This window comes from Elaeis guineensis, chromosome 3 (genome assembly GCF_000442705.2).
Source record: "Elaeis guineensis isolate ETL-2024a chromosome 3, EG11, whole genome shotgun sequence".
In the NCBI taxonomy this organism is placed as follows: Eukaryota; Viridiplantae; Streptophyta; class Magnoliopsida; order Arecales; family Arecaceae; genus Elaeis; species Elaeis guineensis.
The window spans coordinates 114,837,680-114,859,288 of NC_025995.2; the positions used below are offsets into that span (position 1 = coordinate 114,837,680).

Genomic DNA, 21,609 nt, shown 5'->3' on the forward strand with positions numbered 1-21,609 from the left:
TTCCATATGATGTTTCATTAATTTAACTTTGGCTGGCGCAAAAGTGAAGCCAGCTAGCGACTGGATTTTTGGATTTCGGTCCTTCAAATCATACCAAATCAGATAAAATAGCAACCATATATCTCTTTCGTTTCTTCGTTCCTAAATCACGAATAGCGTGCTGGACCAAAAGGTTACATTTAATGAGAAAGATGCCACTAAAATGAAAAATTCGGCACCGTCTAAACTTACGTACATACTAATGATTAACTCGCTGAACGAAGTTGTTTGGCTTCACGTATAAATTGAACCGAGATATGCATCTGGACAAAATCAGCTCACTTTATGTAAAGGTTCTATTGTCTTCGCATAAATGCTCATACAAATGCTTTTATCCTTTTCTTAAAGATGGGAGCACCACCTTTCCGTGTTCAAGCACGGAAGCTCTCCCGCTGCAAGCCCTGGGAAGAGGAATGCCAACACCGTTAGCATTGCAAATGCTTCCTGTCATGGTCTACCATGGAATTGCCACCCAAATCTTCAGACATTGTAATGCTCAAATTAATTTATTATCCTTTCAGCTTTAGAACATGACCATTTAATGCCAAACTAATGTAGACGTTGACATCCCTCGGAAAAAAAAGCTGGCGTCCAAAACTTTGGCCACCACCCTGGCAACCCTCTAAAAACATGAGGCCATCTGAATTTTTAAGGAGTTCATTTTTTTTTTTTTTTCAACACGTTTTCTAATGCATTCCCTCTGACTGTAGATGCTTCGAGTCAGCACCATTTTAGTATTCTTTTTATACTTGATGGTTTGATCTAGTTAAATTATTTTAAAATCTTTCCACTAAAATGAGTTCGCTTGTGAAGGTGATACATATGAACTTAAATTAATAGTCAAAATAACCCATTATTACGCAAAGGTCAGACTTTAATCCCTGACCTCACCGACAAGGCCATTACACAGGCCAGTTTAATCGAGTTGGATCTATGTTCAAGCAGGAGTGACTTGCTTCAGATGCTCCCGGCGGACAGCCCATGCCCACTATGAAATCTAATAAGTTCTCTTTCCTCACAAGCCTTTTACCCAAGCTAGCGGTGCCGCGGTGGCCCTTGGCCTAATCAACCAGCTCTCCACATCAGCCTTCTGGTATTCATCCAGTCATCCTAAAATGATCCATGTCCAGTGTACGGCAGCAACAAAATAGTGGCGAGTAGATGAGAGAACAAGGCATTCTATAATACACTTCTAGATCACCTTCATATCTTTGTTGTATCCATCTCTTTCTGTGTCTTGTTGGGAGAAGAAAAAAGCGGACCGAATCTTTAAAAATGGATATATTCATATAACTTCCTACACTTAACCTTACCAAAATAAAATGAAATGAAGACTTTACTACTCTCTCATTCTTAGACCCTGTATCTTACTGCAGTCCAGTTGCTCCTTCCCTATGAGCCTTTTGCTAGAGCTAGCGGCGCCGCGGTGGTCTCTGGCCCCATCCACCGGCAATGAGCATACGCTGCATTTTACTCATTCTAAACCAATTCCCAAGGCATGATAGTAATAAATCAGGTGAGAGCAATATTTTTTTTTTAAAAAAATTACAACCGTCAGTGCACCCATTTGTATATCCAAGGTTTACAGAGAGCCGTATTTATCCCACGGTGCGATATAAAAGTGACAGACCAAAAAGTATACTGCACCATAAAATAAAGTTACCGCACTACCCTTGCCAACAGACGAAAGAACGGGGAGCCTTGTGCCATGTTATCCTCCTGCCATCCACCAACATCCTCCTCCTCCTCCTCTCCGCTGTTTCACTTGTCACCAGCGGGTCCTTTCAGTCTCCATAATCTTCTCTACCATTGAAAAAGACAAAAAGACGCTGCCTTGCTTGCTTTCCTTGTCCTCCTCCTTTCTTTCCCTTCTTTGTAGTCCCTTTAATTCCCATTCTTTCTCGTTGTTTTCTTCTACATCGATTCTTGGAGACCTCCTCCTTCTCTCCCTCTGCTCTGAGGAGCGGTAGATGGTGAAGGAGATGGGGTCGGATTGGGAGCCGTGGCCTGCCCTCCACCGGAAGAGCAACCATCTGTTGTTCAAGCTCTTGGTCTCCGCCCTCTTCATTGGCATCTCCTTTCGCCTCTTCTTCTCCCATTCCACCACATTCTTGCCCGTCTCCCAACCACCCGCCGCCTCCGAGAGAACGGAGGCGCCAGTGGTCGATGCCGGAGATACAAAGCCGGAGAAAGGTATGAGATTTCGTCCCAGAGATCTCTATTTTCGAGTTTGGTTTTCGTGGAAACACGCAAAATTTTTAGTTCAGATAGCGTTAAAAAGAAAGTATTTTTCTATAGTTTTACATCGGGATAAATCTTTTTTAGACTTTTTTTTTTCTTTTTCTTGATACGATGATTTGGTGGAATCGAAGGCTTGGGTTTGGGTTTGTGTTTGTGTTTGGTGTTCTTGTTCTTGAAAAGATCTTGATTCTTTCAAATCAGAAGATATTTGATCGTTTATCTTTGCTGATGGAGAAATTTGTCGGATTTTAGATTGGGAATGCGTCCGATTCCAAGATCCCAGAAGTTTGGTGATAAATCGGAAAAATTTTCCCCAGAAAACCTTTTCCTTAAGAATTGGGGTTTTCTAGGAAAACTGTTTGGAATGTATTGTTCTCTGTTTGGGAGGATTGTCTCGCATAGTATACTATTTTTCTACGCTGTTATTGGTGATTCAGTTAATGTGTCAGAAATGCTTTATTTTTTAGATTGGGAGAGCGATTCAGTTATCATTAAAGTAATCTTTAGGGGAAAATGCTTGTGCGTTACAACAGTGACCAATTTGAAGAAATTCAATTCTTGAACTTTGTTCTTTGTCCTGGACCATGTAATTTTTGGCAAAGTTCTTCATCTCTTCAGCAAGGAAAAAAGTAGAACTTTGGAGCTTGTTGATAATACTACTTAAATGAGAAAATTCCAAACAAAAGCTTAGTGTCTTCTTGTGATTTATATTTACTTGTTTTCTGGGGAAGTGGTTGGATGCCAGAAGAATATGGAATTCTCGTTGGAAATTAAGATTATTGTCGTGAACTGCCTGGGACAATAGAGCTAGAAATACTAAAATCAAACAAGTCATGTCTGAGTGTTTTCATTGATTCTGTAATATGACTTGCTGGTACCATCTGTGTTTTGTCTTGAAATCAAGATCTATCTATTCATATTTTTGAAAATTTTTTATTGATACTAATTACTTTGAATTAGATCGCATCAACCAAAATTGCTGGTCTAAATTGTGCCAACATGTACCTCACAAAATGAAAGAAATCATAGAAAATGAACATTCAAAACATTTGACAGTGTTAGGAGACATTTTTTTCTTGATATCATGTATATTCTTTTCTTAATGCTTTAGATGTCTTTGCCTATTTCAGACTCTCCGTCAATTGAGAAAACTGGTGCCTCTGATTTGTCTGTTTCTGAGATGGCATCAGATCTTGAAGAGCAAGTTTCTCAGAAAGGTATTGAATTTTGAAAACTTTATTCTATAAACTTTCGAGTTATCTAAATTCTAAAGAGAAGAAATCGAATTAGTGGAAAGCAAATGATGAGTAACTTAATATATAAATGTTAATTCTTTTCTGGATTAGGAGGTCAATAGTTTTCACAAAACTGTAGGTGCAAATGAGCTTGTGATAGAAAGTTATTAGTACTCTAGCTTCCTTTTTTTTTTTTTTGGCTTACTCATGATGTGGGAAATCCTTAAATGTGTTTTTGATACTTCAATTCATGGTAAAACTAATATATATCTTGCAAGTTGATAAATTTGCATAATTTAATATTACAAATATTTTTTATAGTGTTTTATATGGGAAAGTTGCTGATTTCCAAATTGACAAAATGAAATAAGGGTTTTGCATGAATATTCTTGGCGCAGTAAAGAAAGAGGGGAGTGGGGGCACTATTTTGAAAAGCAATATATGCAGCGATGTATTCGTCCGTATATGCATATGCATCCCTTGGCTGCCCCATGTAGGGTGTAGGTTGTCCTTGTATGTGGATGGGCTGCATGGCAGCGCCCAAGTGGTCCACATTTGCCAATGCCTATATATAGTGCTCTGATCTCTCCTCCTCCAGTGCCTTCTATATAGTTTTTCTTTTTTTTCCCTGAAAATTCTATTAAGTAATTTCTAGTTTAATACTTTTAAACATTTTTTAAAATACAACCTCCGTATGTGCCTGCCCATGAGCCGCATATTGCCTAGGTACTACACAGTATCTTGGCTTCGTGCATGTTTAGCCACTAACTTTGGGTTGGGTTAGGTTGGGTTCTATAACCATTTACTTTATACTCCCAAGTTTTATAAAAATGTTTATTGTTAAATTATGAATATTTGTTATGACATGATATGTAGACTTGATTGGTTAATTTGAACATGAAAATGTTATTGTTCTTGCATCCTCGATGCATGTGATTAGCACTTAATCAAAAACTTAAAAAATAATACTACCTTCGATTTTTTTTTTTTTTTGGGATTCACGGAATATGGTTTTACATTAACCCCCACCCCTGTCTCTTCCCACACACACACACACACCCCCCAAAGAAGTCTTAGCTTTCCTTTGCTTGTTTTATTGTTTTCCAGCATACTGCTCTGAAAATTGATTGGATTCCGCATGCATGTGATGCAGAAAAAAAATGTGATCTTTTTACTGGGGAATGGATCCCGAATCCTTCTGGACCAGCATATAATAATGAGACCTGCCACTTCATAGAACCTCCTCAGAATTGTATGAAGAATGGGCGACCTGATAAGGCGTATCTTTATTGGAAATGGAGACCGCGTGGTTGTGATTTACCTTCATTTAATGCGGAGAAATTCCTGGACTCAATGAGGAACAAAAGTTGGGCATTAATTGGTGATTCAATTCTCCGTAACCATGTCCAGTCTTTGATTTGCCTTCTGTCTAAGGTGCACCTCTTGCCTTTCCACCCAATCTTGATAAAATTTGATCTAGAATGTGATGATAAGTTATTATTACCTCTTGTTTTCACTTATGGTATTAAATTTTTACCATAAATTTTGGAAAATTTCTCTGTTGGAACACAATCAGATCTGCATTCTGGAATTATCTCTAATGTGAAGTCAAAGAACACTGCACATCATTAGAGAAAACAATACATACGCATACATTTGATACCTTGTAAAAATGTTCCATTGATGCTTCATTTTCAAAAAATTATACTGGATCCAAATCTAAGCACCTCAGATCAAATTGTTGTTTCCCTCTTTCTGCCCCAACTTTGATCCCTTAAATTGGTTAGCTTCGATGGTTTTCTTTCTAGTTGGTTGCGTATATCACACTTTGTGGGGCTTCTGTGGTAGTCATTTCTACTCTCTTCATTTCTTGTGACACCTTTTAGATTGTTTTTAGCTTATCTGCTTATTGGGTTTTGGTCCTTTCAAGCATTTGTGATGACTTGGTTTGTTGCAGCTCCTCATTCATCCTTGCAGGATACCTTTCGGATCTAAGAAGTTGGTGGCCTCTTAACCAATTGTTCTCATATTTCTTTTTGCAGCATGATTTTTTTTTGTTTTCTTCCTCTCTGGTCTCAATGATCTTCTGTGGCTTGTATATTTATTTTGGCAATCTTTTGGCCTATAATCCATCTTAAATTTAGTGGAGGTGTTAACTCTATCTGCTGTATGGGACATAAATTCAATACATCAGCCCTTCTTGATGCATGACATACCCTTTATATGATAATGACCATAACATCAAATCATGCTTAATTATTTGAGGTCCTCTTTAAATATTTTTATTTTCCGATTGTTCCTGTTAAAGACAACCTGTGGCATTACAGGAAATCATATGCATCTTGTTGGAAAGTTTGGCATGACTGTTATATATTGTGTTATGATATAGAATAACACTCAAATCCACCTTCTTCTTCTTTTTTTTTTTTTGGAAAAAAAAATAAAGTTAGACAGCAACTAAATTCAAGTTGTCTGCCTTCCAACTTTCTTCAACTATGGTGACACAGACCAATACTATATTACTAAAAGGAACTTTTGTATTTTGGAATTTGCTTTTTAGGATTATGTTTTTCAGTTTTTTTTAATCCCAAATTTCCTCACTATAATTCTCTAATTGCATTGGCCAGTTTCCCCTTTCCTTTTCCTTTTTGGAGCATGTTAAACCGATACCTTTTATCTTTCCTTCTATCAAATAATGGGATTGTCTATGTTGGTCAGTCTATATCTGCTACATGCAACCTTCCATATACACCCCAAAATATTTCTTGTGATTGGACACCCTTTAAGATTACAATACCGAAACTGAAATAAAACCTTCCATTGCACAAAGCCTTCCATAAGATCTCTTATCATTGTTTTTTCCCCTATTTTTGAGCATTCTAATTCCAACAACCAATACCTTCAAAAAAAATCTTAAATCTCTTTTTTTTTTTTCTCATAATTTTTAGATAAAAAAGGATAATAATGTTATTTTGAAATTGTGAACCTCCAAATGCACACTTTATGAGGGGAACCCACTTGTAGGTTCCTTCCACCTACCCACAATGGGGCTTTACATCTGGCACTGTCCATAAGAAAGTTACCAGTTCAAATGGTTTCCTATCAGCCGATTACTCCAAAAACCCTTCTCATTGCTCCATCTCCATAACTCTTCAACAAGCTATTCATTTAAGGCAAAACCAATCTTTGAAAGCTTTAACTTTATGTAATAGCTTAGACAATCAGAAGGTTTCATCATTTCAACTCAGATGAATTGCTGTTTAGCATGGAATGAGATTGCAGCTTACGATGGAGTCTCCTTCAGTGACTCATAATTCCAAGAGCTTTGGAGCCCTTTTAACTGCATTAACCACCAGTTTTGTTTTGTAGTGATTGATGGCTATTTTTCATCTTGACTTCAATCGCTTATGCTTCTTGCTGAACTAGAACTGTTGTATCTCACTAGTGCCTCTTGCATAAGATCCTTGCTACATGGTTGTTTCCATTTAGTCACAAGTTCGATAAAACCTGCAAGAGTCTTCTTGGGATCAAAGTCAGTTAGATGAAGGATCCCTCCTGTTCCCACAACAGAGAGTTCCATAGTTGGCAAGATAGGAAAAATTGGTTGAGGGGTCACAAACTTGCTAATGTCCTAAAAAAGAGTCGTCCCACAAGGCAATTGCATCATATGTGTCATATGTCATACCTTGAGCAGTATGCAGTTCAAAGCCCACAGCATTGCCGAGTGCCCCAAGGGCATCAGGTTTGGGCTTTGCATGGATATCATTCTTCATAAGCGATTGCTCCAGTGATGGAGCAGGTGAATAGAACCCTAAGAGACATCATGGAGGCCTCATGTGCACTGTAGACAATCCAGTTATCACCCTTTGGGATAGATGGAAGGCAGGACTGTTGTTTCATGAGGGGGGCTATGTGGCTGCAGTAGATGAATAGATCCATTGACATGCTCTTGTGGTGCACATACCTAACTTCAGGCTCGGATCATCCGACTCATGGCAACAGTCTGTAGTGAAAGATGGAGGCTTTAACATAGGTAGGAGAGGGTAAGTTAGAAAGAATTCTGACAATAATGGTATTTAAGATAAAAAGGCTTGAAACTTGTTGGAAACTTTCTGCACAGGTTACTCTTCATCATGGAATGGTTGACCAAGTCAACACTGGTTGTAAAGTGCACTGCATGTAGGTTGAGAAGGCCTGCATGCATGGATAGTTTTAGCATGCTATTTTTCATATCTGTTTGCATATGATATAATTCACAATGTATAGAAGAATAAAATGGTTAAAAAATAATCTATAGTTTTATATTTCTTTATGTATTTTTTTCAGACATGCATTGCATGAGTTTAATATAGTAAATAACTTTTATGATCTCTAGTAGCATGGACTGAGCTTTATTCAACCTTTATACTCCAGAACTGGAGACTGACTAGATATTTTTACATGCAGGAATGTAGCAGATAACCTTGAACATGCTTGATATGTTTATCACAATGTGTTTTTATATATTAGGAATTCACTGATAGCTTTGCTTCCTTTTAGCAAAATAAATGTGCTCTTCTTTGGGATTATTTTCTCATATTATATCATTTATGTATTTTATGACAAGCACATAAGGTTTTATTTTTTGTACCTTTTAATTTTCTTGCTTTGCCCATGCAGACGGTGGTATAGAAAACAAGCTCAAACCTTGGTATACATTAACTGATTATGGCATGTCTTGGTCATTGTTAGAATTGTCCATAGCTCTACATGGATTATCTTTTATTTATTAGAATATAATCAGAAGTGTAGCAGGTCCAAGTCAGCCTATTGTTACCTGGAATTTGTTTTAAAGATTCAAGTTGGGCTGGAAAAGTAGGTAATTTTTGTGTACTTTTAGGTAGAGTAATTTTTCTTCTTCTTTCTTTTTTTAAAGAGGCCTAAGTTTATTAAAACCAAGGATTAAGGTATTCACGATACCTGCTCGTGCAATATCATTCCATAGGGAACAATACATTGGATAGGTGTGGGACATCATGCATCCATCCCACTTAGAATGGATTGGAACATGTGTGTACCAAGGTCAGTTTGGTTGGTAACTGCTGAGACTCAACCGGTCACTTTGTTTTGAGAAAAAGTGAGCTTGCCTTCCCTAGAACTCTCTTTTGTCATCATTCAGGGGAAGGTCTCAGGCACACACCTAGAGAGAGAGAGAGAGAAGGGGGGGGGGGGTTAGCCTAGACTTGGCCTGTCCTCACTGAGATCCAGCATCCTTGACATCAGATATTTCATACATTTAATGGGTCCTTCACTCCCTTTTTTTACCCAACTTGACCAAAAATAAGAAAAAAGGGGAACTATACCAAAATTTTCCCGTTTGGCATCAATTGGGATATGTGTACGGTGGGGATTGGCCTACAAAATTATGTTTAACAAAGCATTTTTTGTAAGATAATATCATTATAGAATAACTCAATTATTTAAATAATATAAATCTAATTTTGGAAAGGAAAAAATATAACATGTTTGCATTATTAGCATGCATATGCTATTAAATTGTTACATGATTTGGATGAATTTTAGTCATGCTTGAGAGCACCTTGATGCACACCAAAAACTTGCATCAATTTAAACTTATCCCAGTCAAAAGGCTTTTAATTTTTATTCAAACAACCAGGTGTCAGTACTATTACAAGCACCATGCACCTTACTATCGACTCAAAAACCATGTTTAAGGATTTTGTGAATATTTACATGTTCATAAAAGTTAATTTAAGAAAACAAGTTTTGAAAAACAAGAAAAAAAGCATTTTGGTATGGTGTCAGACTGTCTTAAGAGATGGGACAGTAGCATCCTAGTACATTACTGATCGGGGACCAAACCAGTGTGGTGGTGGGCACCAGGATTTATACCCTTGATTAAAGCACGTCACTGTTGGTATATGTCTGCATGTTTTATAGCTATCTTCAAGCCCTGCAGTTTATCTCATATAGATCCTTTTGTCTCATTGTCTTGTGGCGCCAGAAATTGGTTGAAGGCATGGTCATTTGACTAGAGACATATATATGCTTGCATAATTGAAGATATATATCAACTTTTATTTAGTAATCTGCTGCTGTAAAATATTTTTCTGAAATGTGATTTACTATGCATAGGAACTTTTTGTAACACTGTTCTTTTCAACTGGAGAGGTGGAACACCATGATCCTTCTCCCTTCTACTTACACATTACCAATCAAAAATGTGTGAAGAATACCTATTTTTCTTGTTTTTATCATTATATGATGAAGACCTTTCTCTTTGGTCTAGAGCTTTTGGTTTGCCACTGTTTTTAATCTAAATGACCTAAAGAAAGAGATGAAGTATTTTCATTCATGATGAACAAATTTGGTCAGTTTTAACAGTCGGGAATGTGTGTTATAGTTCAAATGTCAAAACTCAGTGCATCCTCTTATTTTGTCAAAGCCAACAAACTTGTTGTTGAACTTAAAAAAGAATGCAAGTTTTTACAGCCTTTGATTCGTAATTGTATATTGAAAGCGATATTGATGCTCCACTACTGGAAGAAGAGCTAAAGATTGAAGACAAGTTTATCAATGAAAAGCCTGTTAAATCATGTTGAAGAAACTCAAGGTGAAAAAGGTTTTCAAGATTTGATCAAAGAAAAACGTTGCGACTGTGTGAACAGAATCCAGCCTTGAGTTGTGACATTGTGCACGACAAACTTAGAATCTATAGAAGCAAATTCTACTCTATTAGAGCAAATTACTCCTTATCATTCCCCAATAATAGTCACATTAAATGGGCAATGACCTCTAACAGGTCTACATGATGAAATCATGGTCGCATGTCACAGTTAATAGAGGAAGCATGGAAGTTGATGATGTTCTTTTTTATAGATGCACAATCCTTGCAGATTTGAAGGTAGTTATATGTGTATTTGAATTGTGGAAAACATAATATGTTTTCCAATTTTGGGCTTGTTGCAATAGGATCGTGGTATATGGTCAATCTTTGTACCGATTCTCACTAATTCTAGGCTACATATAAAGTTTGGTCTTTAGTTCGTTGAAGGCTTGTGTGTTAATATGTTGGGATTGTGAGGGCACGTAGGGGTGTGCGTTTAGCCCCACATCGGTTATGCGCTACTTATATAGGGATAAGGAATCCAAATAACATCTTTTGGCTAACCTTACTTTGGTGAGGTCGTAGGCCACTACCAATGGTATGAGAGCGGACCTTGCCCATGGTCCATGTGGACTAGTTTGGGACTGACCACAAGCCGATCATGGTGTTTGTGATTAGATTTGATTGGATTTGGAGCAAATCCTTATCTTGGGATGCCAGGGTTTAAATAGAGAGAGTATATGAAGACCCGTGCAAGCATGTGTTCAATCCCTAGCAGCTATGCATGGAAGATCTTGAGTACTTATAGGGCCAAGGAATCCAAATAACACCGTCCTATTAGTCTTTTTAGATGAGGTCCTTGGTCATTATAAGGACTTATTGATCACCTCTTTAGTGTAGATCACCTTTTGTGGTCACAACATTATTTTCTTCATTATCCCTAAACGGTGCCTAAGAATCTAGTCATGAGGGTTGTTTATCATTCAGCTTCAATTTAAAACATCACCCTATTTTTGCTATCTATGTAATCTTTGGAGTCAGTATGCTTCAGAAACCTAGCATTTATCAAGATATCTTCTATTCTTTACTGCTCCACTTGAAGATGAAATAAATATTTTTCTTCATTTTATTTGGAATTCCTTTAGGTTTTGAATGATCTCACGAAAGGAAACTACAGGAAGTCCCTTCTGTCTACTATTCAAGATCTTCCTCAAGCACCCACCCTCCCCCCAACCCACGGGATCTTTTGTTATGATTGTTTTTATGACATGTTGGTTCTGCAGCTTCTGCTTGCGGTGTTATCTTTCATGTCTTTTTGTCTCAAAACAGGGACATTTCCCCCTCTGTATATTTGTATTGAAACACTATATTTAGTGTAAAAATGGCTTACTACCATGCATTCATTCGTAGCATCTGCTGATGCTGCTTCTTTTGTCATCTTGGGTATCTTGTAATGTGTTGATGCTGCATCGTAATATAAAAAGTTGACTAATCTGGCTTATATTAAACTTGATAATATGAATGGTTGTGTTGCCCTTGAACATGCTCTACGTTTGTATCTAGACGCTTCAGGCCTGTTTGGCATTGTAGTTGTTTTTTATGTTTTTCCTGAAATATCACATTGAGATTTTAATGTTGAAGATAAAAGTTTCTCAAAAGTTCTGCTATTCCTTGCTTTTATTTTCACTTTTTTCGAAGCAATAAATCTTTGCTTCCAAAAGCTCAAAAGATTTTACATACAAGTTTGAAAAACAAGAGGGTTTGATCGTACATGTTGTTCATTCTAGTCTGTTTTTCTTCTTGGATTTTTGAGAATAAATCCTGAAAATAGAATCACTACTATGCAGACCCTTAGATTCAATGTCAAAGTGGATACTTTCTATCCATTCATCTGTAATGTGTTCTGTATCTAATTCATTATCTAGTTTCTACAATATGAACAAGTTAGACTAGTTGACTTTATGGCAGTGCTTTATGATCTTGTACTTTCTTTTCCTCCTACTTTTTATTTGCCGTAGTTTTGGAATTGTGTTTCAACATTATTCTTTGGCTTATAATTTTGTACCTTAACTATGAATATGTTATATTGCCTTTGTCTAGACTCTTTCAAAGGCTACAAGAACCTTAGATTTTTTCTTGTTTACCTGGTTTAGTTTGTTCTCCCTATCTGCCAACTTGCCTTCTAGTTCGCAAACCTTCTCTTGTTCAAAGACGTAACACAAGGAAATTGTCACTGCCGGTGATGGCCTTTCTTGGCTGCCTCTCCTCTTTATTTCCTCAATGAAGTGGGTGCGGGTTCCCTACTTTTCAGAAAAATGGGAACTTAAACACCAGTTTAAAAGGTCGTGTTGGATATGTAGCCACATATAAATGAATCATGTGTTTTTTCTTTTCATGCCAATCCCGTGTCCAGGAATATACCTTGTAGTGAATTGTTGTGTATAAAGTGCAAGGTCCCAGGCAACTGTTTGTTGGAAAAAAAAAAAGAAAAAACCCTAATATTTATCAAATGAAATTATATTACACCTGATGAATTTCTGGAGGTGGTCCTTGTATAAATACAATTCCTCCTTGTTCTCCTCCAAGATTCTGAATAAGCAAGCTAACATTTTTGTGTACTTCAGGCAGAAGAAGCTGTTGAGGTCTACCATGATGATACTTACAAATCCAGAAGATGGCGCTTCCCCTCCCACAACTTTACTCTCTCACTCATTTGGTCTCCTTTCCTAGTTAAAGCTGAAATTTTTGAAAATGATGATGGCGAGTCAACATCTGAAATCCAGCTCCATCTTGATGTCCTTGATGCAAATTGGACAGATCAATACCATAGCTTTGACTACATAGTCATATCTGCTGGGCAATGGTTCCTGAAAACTGCAGTTTACTGGGAGAATGGTGGGGTCGTTGGCTGCCACTACTGCCATGGGAAGAACTTAACAGAACTGGGGGTCGATCATGCTTATCACAAAACCCTTCAGCTGGTTTTCCGCTTCGTCGCCACTTCTGATCACAAGCCCTTCGTTCTTTATCGGACATGGACACCAGATCACTTCGAAAATGGGGAGTGGTTTAATGGTGGGACCTGCAACAGGACAGCACCGTATAAGTTAGGAGAATACAATGGCAAAGATATCGATCATTTGATGCGAGACATCGAGTTTGAGGAGTTTGATAGGGCAGTGGTGCTCGATGGACCAGGTAGTGGAGCACGCCTGAAACTTCTGGACACCTACCAGCTTTCATTGCTAAGACCAGACGGTCATTCGGGTCCTTACAGGACATTCCATCCATTTGACAAGGATAAACATGCAGTGGTACAGAATGACTGCCTCCATTGGTGCTTGCCCGGTCCTGTGGATGCCTGGAATGATTTAATAATGGAGATGGTGCGGAACGAGTGAAATCTGAGGTATGGTTTGTAAATGTTAAGTCCCTTTTTGTGTACTTAGCATCTGCTGAGTCAAAGTTACCGAGAGAAAAAGGCAGGCATCCACAAATTGGTGTGCTGGAGGACTGTTCGTGTAATTTTGTTTGATCTGTTGATGATTATTATAGTGTTTTCATGGATATAGCTGTAACTGAACGTAGGCTTGTAATCTACGGGTGGTCTATTCTGTTGACTCAATGTTCTGACCTGACTTAGTTGTTAGAAGGATGCATTCTTCTTTTCTTCTTGCTGATTTACATTTGTGCCCTCTTTTCCTTTATGATTTTCTTTGAGAAATCAATTGCCATCATCAGTAAGCCGTCATAGGCTTCAAGCTTTAAGTGGGCCCGGTTCATTCTTTCGTGGTGACATTGCCATCGTTAGGAGTTTCAAGCTCCAACCTTTTTCCGAGAAAGGAGTAAGGGATCCCTAACTCATGAAATATTATTAAGCGTACGAGTTTATTACTTGGAGGTATGAGATGGTTAAATGGGGGAGATAAGTGATGGTTATAGAGATGGAGGGTGGGATGAGTATTTAATAAAATAAAAAGTCGGGGATTAGAATTTGAGGGTTTGCGGTTTGCCATGGAGGTCCAATGTGTAGACAGACGAATGGGATCTTATACTGATCCGGATGATGATGCTTCAAAATTGAATAAGCTTCTGTTGTGTTCCTTCCATAAGCTCCAACTTACTATTGCCACCATGTAATTCCATGCCAGCAGTTCTTTTTTAGGGGTTGCCTTCCTCCAAGAAGGCCACATGTCTTCATAAGTCGGCGGTGGTGAGGGCAGTGAGAGGGCTCTTATGGGTGTTATTGCAATTGGAGCAAGGGAATGTTAACAGTAAAGGGTCCATGTTCTCCTAAATTGTACAGCATAAAGGTCAGTGTTCAGGTCTTGTCTAGCCTCTTTTAGCCAAGTTTTCTGTGAAGGGGAATTTTTTTCTAAATCGTCAGCCAGCTGAAGACTTTAAATTCTCGGATTTTTTTTTTAAAATTATTTTTTAATATTTATTTTCAAATCTACCCCTCTTTCCATCTTATTTTCAAAAATACAGTCCAAAAGCATTTGGACTGACTCAATTAGAACATGGTGATATTGCATATTGAAGATGCGATTTTAGACTTGAAATCGCATGTCATCATGCGATTTCAAGTGACATAGCCTGCCGCGGTGAAAAATTTAAAATTTAATTTCATAGTTCGACATGCGATTTTAGTTTTAAATTTAAATTCGAAATGAAATCACACCTTTAAAATGTGATTTTATTTTATTTTATTTTGCATTCCTGTTTCGTACTAAGGGACAAGTGGGAGCGGAGGGGGAGGGTGTCGGATGGCGGGGGCGGTGGGGTGCGACGCAGGGGTCGGGAGAGGGTGGAGGGTGTGTGTGTCCGGGGGGGGGGGGGGCATGTTTTGGGGCGGTGTTTGTGTTCGCATGGAGCGGCGAGGGGTGTGGGTAGGTGAGGGCATCGAGCGGCAGAGGGCATGGGGTGCGAGCACAGGGGTCAAGGGGGATGCAGTACGGACAAGAGGCCATCACGGCAGGGAGATCCAGGCGTGAGGCTCGAAGGAGATGGCGTGGAGGAGTGACGGTGGTGCCACAAGTGGCGCACCAGAGCGAGGGTGGGTGCGGGTCGTGGGCAGAGGAAGGCAGAGGATCAGGAGGATGTTGGGGAGAAGGAAGAAACGAAAGAAAAAATAGTAATAAAATATTATTATTTTATTAATAATTTTTTTATTTAATTAATAATAAATATTATTAAATAATTAATAATAAATATTATTAAATAATTAATAATAAATATTATTATTTTATTAATAATAAAATATTATTAAATAATTAATAATAAATATTATTATTTTATTAATAATAAAATATTATTATTTTATTAATAAAAATATTATTATTTTATTAATAATAAAAATAATATTATTTTACTAATAAAAATAATATTATTTTATTAATAATAAAATATTATTATTTGATTGGTAATAAAATATTATTACCTTATTAATAAAAAATATTATTATTTGATTAGTAATAAAATATTATTTTTATTAATAAAAATATTATTATTTTATTAATAATAAAATATTATTATTTCATTAGTAAGAAAATATTATTATTTTATTAATAAGAAAATATTATTATTTGAGTAATAAAAAAATATTATTATTTATTTAATAATAAAATATTATTATTTATTTAATAATAAAATATTATTATTTGATTAATAATAAAATATTATTATTTGATTTGTAATGAAATAATATTTTTATTAATATAATAATATTTTTATTAATCAAATAATATTTTTTATTATTAATTAAATAATAATATTTTTTATTAATAAAATAATAATATTTTATTACTAATCAAATGATAATAATTTATTACTAATCAAATATTTTTTTCTTTCGTTTCTCCCTTCCCCCAATACTCCTCCTGATCCTCTGTCTTCCTCTACCAGCAGCCGACCTGCACCCCCCCTCTGGCGTGCCACCCGCGACACCATTGTCCAACCGCCGCTCCTCCGCATCCTCTCCTTCAGGCCCATGCTCGGACCTCCACGCTGCCATGGCCGCCTGTCCACACCGCACCCCCTTTTGTCCCTGTGCTTGCACCACACGCCCCCTACTATTCCTCGTGAACACAAGCACCGTCCCTCCCCCCTTGGCCTTGGTGAAGCTTGCACCCCGCACCCCCACCGTTCCTCGTGAACACAAACCATCCTCCCCCCCCAACCCCCTCCGCTATCCCCCGGCCCCTATGCCCGCACCCCATGGCCCCCCGCGCCGCAGCCCACCACCCTCACCGCCCGGTGCCCCCCAACCCCTTCCACTGTCCCCCGACCCCTATGCCCGCACTCCATGCCCCCCCGCACCGCAGCCCACCACCCTCACCGCCTGATGCCCCCTCCCCCTGGTCTCGATGAAGCCCCCATCCGCGCCTCCTGCTTGTCTCTTGGTACAAAATCAAAAAAAAAAAAGAGATGCGCCCCTAAGTGGGAATAGAAAATAAAAAAAAAAAAAGGAGGAATAAAAGTGTATCTTCAAGGTGTAATTTTATTTAAACTGAAATTTTAATATACCATTTCAATTTTAAATTTAAAATTAAATTTAAATTTGAAAATTTTTATTATGATGGATCATGTCATTTGAAATGGCATATTGAACATGCGATTTCAAGTTCGAAATCGTATGTTCAACATACAATTTCATCACATTCAAGCTGAATTAGCCCAAGTGCCGTATATTTGAAAATAAAATAAAGAGGAGAGATAGATTTGGAAATAAGTATTAAAAAAATAATAGTAAAAAAAATCCGGATATTCTCCATTGATTCTCGGTCAATTGTGAGACGGGTCTTCCATCGCTAAAAAAGTCTATCGCAATCTTGACGGTAAAGGTGTGGTTTGAGCTCCGTTTCCAAATAACACCATCTTCCACGTTGAGGGAGGCATTATTTATCCTGGTGCAAATGCCTGCATTATTTATCATAGTGCAAAAGTCGTTATAATCGATCATGCCTGCTGCGCAAAGGGCCTTTGAAGTTTTCAATCCAATTCCTACTACTTATGAACTCGGATATGGAGTTGTTTGGCTGGATGAAAAATATACACATTTTTTTTGTACTGTTACCGTTCGATGAGAGGCATTGAGTTGTCTAATAATAGCCTGTTCCCAAAGCAACTAGTTGGGTTGAGGTCGAGAGGATAGCGTGGGAGGGTCGGCCCTGGATTCGGGTGGGCTTGGTTCGTCCTTCGGGATTAGGTTGGGCAAAGATTGGGTTGGGTGGTCCGAACCGAATCTTCTCGTCCATGTTGCCTGCGTCATCCGAGGACGAGAACGAGTCATCATGCGGGACATGAGGAGCAACAAATTTGGCCGCGATATCCACCGTTTGAGGGATCTTCACAGAAGAAGTGGACGTTGAAGGCAGAGTTCCTTTCCCAACGATATCCCGCATAGAGATCTTCACGCTCACGAAGATTAGGATCAGTGTGAATATCTCTATATTATTGTTTTGGATTTTCACTTTGATCTCGATCAATTATATTCTCAGCACCAACCGAAGATACAAAAGATTGGACTTCATTGAGCACCAAGACCATTTTTTATTGATGTCAGATATATATCACAAAACAAAAACGGTGTCTGTTAGAAACGCATGCCCGTAGCTCAGATCTTGGTTTTGGCTGAGGTAACCATATCTCATCCATGGCCAAGGTATACTCAGGTCGATTTGAGCTGACCTCTAGTTAGCTCTCTCCGTTGATAGAATCCACTCTTATCTCTGATTTCGAAACCCTCAGAAAAGATATTTTCATTTCAATTATGCCCCAAATGGAAATAACTTTTGCCAGGCTTACTCTGCGCATAATATTTGGAAGCCAACTGGACTCCAAGGTGTACACAACTCTGATTCTCCTATATAAATAGAGGAGCATAGGGATCTTAAGGTAAGCCTTCAAATCCACTCTCTTTTTCTCATTATTTTCCACCTCCTAATTTGAGCGTCATAGGTTCCTCATCGAAAAAAATCCCGGTGAGATATTTTTTCGTAGATTTCCAAGCTAGAGCTCAAGCATCACCTTCATGCAATTTCGTCACCTCGACTGTCTGATCTCAAGTGTAAAAGCAATACTTATGTTCGTGAGCATTAAGCATTTTTTCCTCCTAAAAATCGATATCCCCACGTAGAGATCTGGATGTAGTTTTCAATGAAAAAAGATGGGAGACAACTTCACATTCCAATGGATGATGGTGTCCAAGAGTTTCCCTTCACATTAGTAAATAGCAAACGGTGCAATGTAGATTACTTCCCTTCTCTCTTTTTTTTTTTAAATTATTTTTTATTAAAAAATATTATTATTTTGATCATGCTCTAGAGATGAAACTGGATCGAATAATATCCATCCAAATTAATTTTTATATCCAAATCTATCCAAGTACAAATAAAATTTTGAACATCTGACTATTATTCATATTTGTATTCATATCTGCCAAAAAGAGGATATTAATGTAGATAAACAATCATCCCATCTATATCCAAATATTCAATTTTATTTATTATTGCTGCTCGATTCGATCGAAGTTGGAGAGAAGGCGGCTGAGCCTGGTACAGAGATGCTGGCATTAGAGTAACCTGCAAAACAAGTCTAAATCGAAGATTTTCACTCCGACGAGGATCCTCTGAGGCTCAAATCAGATTTAGAGAATAATAGAAACAGCAACTAGTTCTCTAAGAGAAATTGATTGGTTTATCTTAATCCTCAGGGCTTTGGTTGTTTATATAAAAGGTTGTTAGACAGCTGGTCAAACAGTTGTATGATCGTGCAATCTCGAAATTACAGGGCCGTTGCACATGCCATTATGGGCGAGATAATTCAACCCTTAATCACTTCTGTGGAGTGAGGAGGCCATTATTGACAATATATCGAGTGAGGATATGAATATCCTCGAAGATTGTGATTAACCTGTTGGCCTTCTTAAATTGGATGAGTGGTATCACCTCATGGCACATGAGGGTCCCACCTATTAATTGCATGGGCCATTAATCAGGAGCTAAAAGTGTGGAGAGATTTTCACCTTCATATGCTCCCATGTGGAGATTTTTGGCTTTTTCTGCAAGGTGTGGATGGTTGCCATGGCATGAAGATGGCTAAGTATAGAATACCTCAGCTTCGTATGAAACTGGCCAAATATACCTCAACTTAGCATAAATGAGTTTCAGGATAGCTCTTCTCAGTATAGATATGGCTCAGGATAACTCTGCTCATATCAGGATAGCTCGTCTCAGTATAGATATTGCTCTTCATAGCAAGTATATGGCTCAGCATGCCTTTTTACAGTAAGAATATGGCTCGGTATGCTTCTAAATCTATGTCTTGGATATGAATCCAAGGCATCCATGATACCACCGTAACACTATCTCCCTACTCTTGAGTTTGAGAATCAAATGAAAGAAGTACTGCTGAACTGATGCCTCAGGCCTAGGGACGTCCATCCACACATCCCATTAAGGCATTTGTTCCTCATTTAATACGGACGATGGAAGCAGCTAAAGAAAAGTTTGAATTTTGAGCCGATCTAAGCTCTTTTGAGCTTAGGTCGATCTAAGACCTTACGAGTGGCATGTTTGCTTTGCTCTTCATATGAGGGCATCTTGTGCTGCTCTTCATATGAGTATCTTGTGCTCTGCTCTTCATATGAGCATCTTGTGCTCTGCTCATCTTATAAGTGGCAGCATATGCACTTCTCGTAACACGAGAGGCAGCTTGTACTCAGCTCATTTTCAGCTGATCAAAGACTGGCCCGGATGAAGATTGACAGACTGGAGGATCCGAAGATAACTTGATAGATTATAGAGATTTTATAGGTTGTCCTCTGTAGGAGTACAGCTCGAAAAAAAACTCGACGAGCTAGTTCAGATAGAGATCAACAGGATGGAGGATCCAGAGATAACTCGATGAGCTGCAGAGATCCTATAAATTATCCTCCATAGGAGTATGGCTTAGAGGAAAACTCAACGAGCTGGCTCAGATAGAGATCGATGAGCTGGAGGACTCAGAGATAACTTGACGGGCTACGGAGGTCCCGTAGGTTATCCTCCGTAGGAGTACGGCTCAGAAAAAAACTCGACGAGCTGGCTCAGATAGAGATCAATGGGCTGAAGGACCCAGAGATAACTTTGCGGACTGTGGAGATCCTGTAGGTTGTCCTCTGATGTTCAAATCTTAAAATTTGTAAATAAAACCGCAAGCGCACGGTGTGCAGAGTAGCACGACCAGCGAGTACGGGTCGATCCCACAGAGACTTGATTTTAAAAATGATTTTCAAATCTATGCTCAAGCGAGCTTTAACAAAAATCGAAAGTCGAAAGTTGTTTGCTAAAGACAATAAGACTAAGGATCTAGGTTTTTTTGAATCCACTAGATCTAGATTAGGGAATTCTACCTAGAATTTTTCTTATTGATCCTAACGACTACTCCTCTTATCTTTCCCAAGCATAGATTATGAAGGGACTAAGGCCCAACGATAACCCATCAAGATTCTTTACAGGGGAGTAGTAACTAGGATCCCTTAGGGTTTTCTCCTCCTATGCACTGAATCAAGCATGAACTATGAAGGGACTCTGACCCAACTGTAGTTCATCAAAAATTCTTGGCAAAAGAGGAAGAAAAAGAAACCCTAAGAAAAAGAAAGAACCCTATGTAAAATCCCTACTCATAATCTAGCTTCATCGCAAACCCTAGAAGGGATGCTTAGCTAGACATGATCTAAATCTACTTGCAAAATTTAAATATAAAAAAATAAACTATCCTAATTTCATAAATTAAACTATCATAATTGCATAAATTTAAACTGCATAATTTAAACTAACCTAATTGCATAAAATTAAATTGCATAAATTAAACTATCCTAATTGCAAGAAAAATAAATTGCATAATGTAAAGAGATGAAATTGCATAAAAATAAGATTTTATATATAAAAAAAATTTATTACAAAAATCTCAAAGCTCGAGGCTTGAAAAGAGAGCTAAAAACCCCACTATCTAGGGTTACAAGCTTGATCGGAAGGAAGAATACATAAAACAAGGGCCTTTGGGGGCTTTTTATAGGCATTTGGGGGTTATAAGGTTTTTAAAACTTTCGATGTGGGACTAAGAGGTTTTAGAAAGTTGTTAGGGGGGTTTATGGTGCGCCGATGGGTCCATGGTCCACGCGCCTGTTGCTGTGGACCAGGCGGCTAATCAGATCACCAAATCAGTTGATTTTTGATCAATTTTGATCTGATTTGACTCGGATTTGATCCAATTGAGTCTTCTTTCTTCATTCTTCAATTCCTGGGTCAATTTAACTCCGTTTTGCATAAAATTTGCGTCGTTGGAATCCTCTTTCCTTGTTCTTTCTATTGATGATCTTTTCTTCTGCAAAATATAATAATAAATATCAATTTCTTAATAAAGTTAGATAATTTAGATATTAATTGATACTTTTTATGTCAATTTGTGACATAAATCATCCTCCGCAGGAGTACGGTTCGAAAA

General features: G+C 37.9%; 1 protein-coding gene across 1 annotated transcript; it reads left to right on the top strand.

Annotated features, from left to right (window-relative positions):
* Positions 1–1,707: 1,707 nt before the first annotated feature.
* LOC105040729 (protein trichome birefringence-like 23) lies at positions 1,708–13,806 on the top strand. Its single transcript, XM_010917387.3, has 4 exons — positions 1,708–2,232; positions 3,411–3,497; positions 4,669–4,949; positions 12,747–13,806. Exons 1-4 carry the CDS (start codon positions 2,010–2,012, stop codon positions 13,521–13,523), a joined length of 1,368 nt encoding a protein of 455 aa, XP_010915689.1. The 5' UTR covers positions 1,708–2,009; the 3' UTR covers positions 13,524–13,806.
* The last annotated feature ends 7,803 nt before the right edge of the window (positions 13,807–21,609 follow it).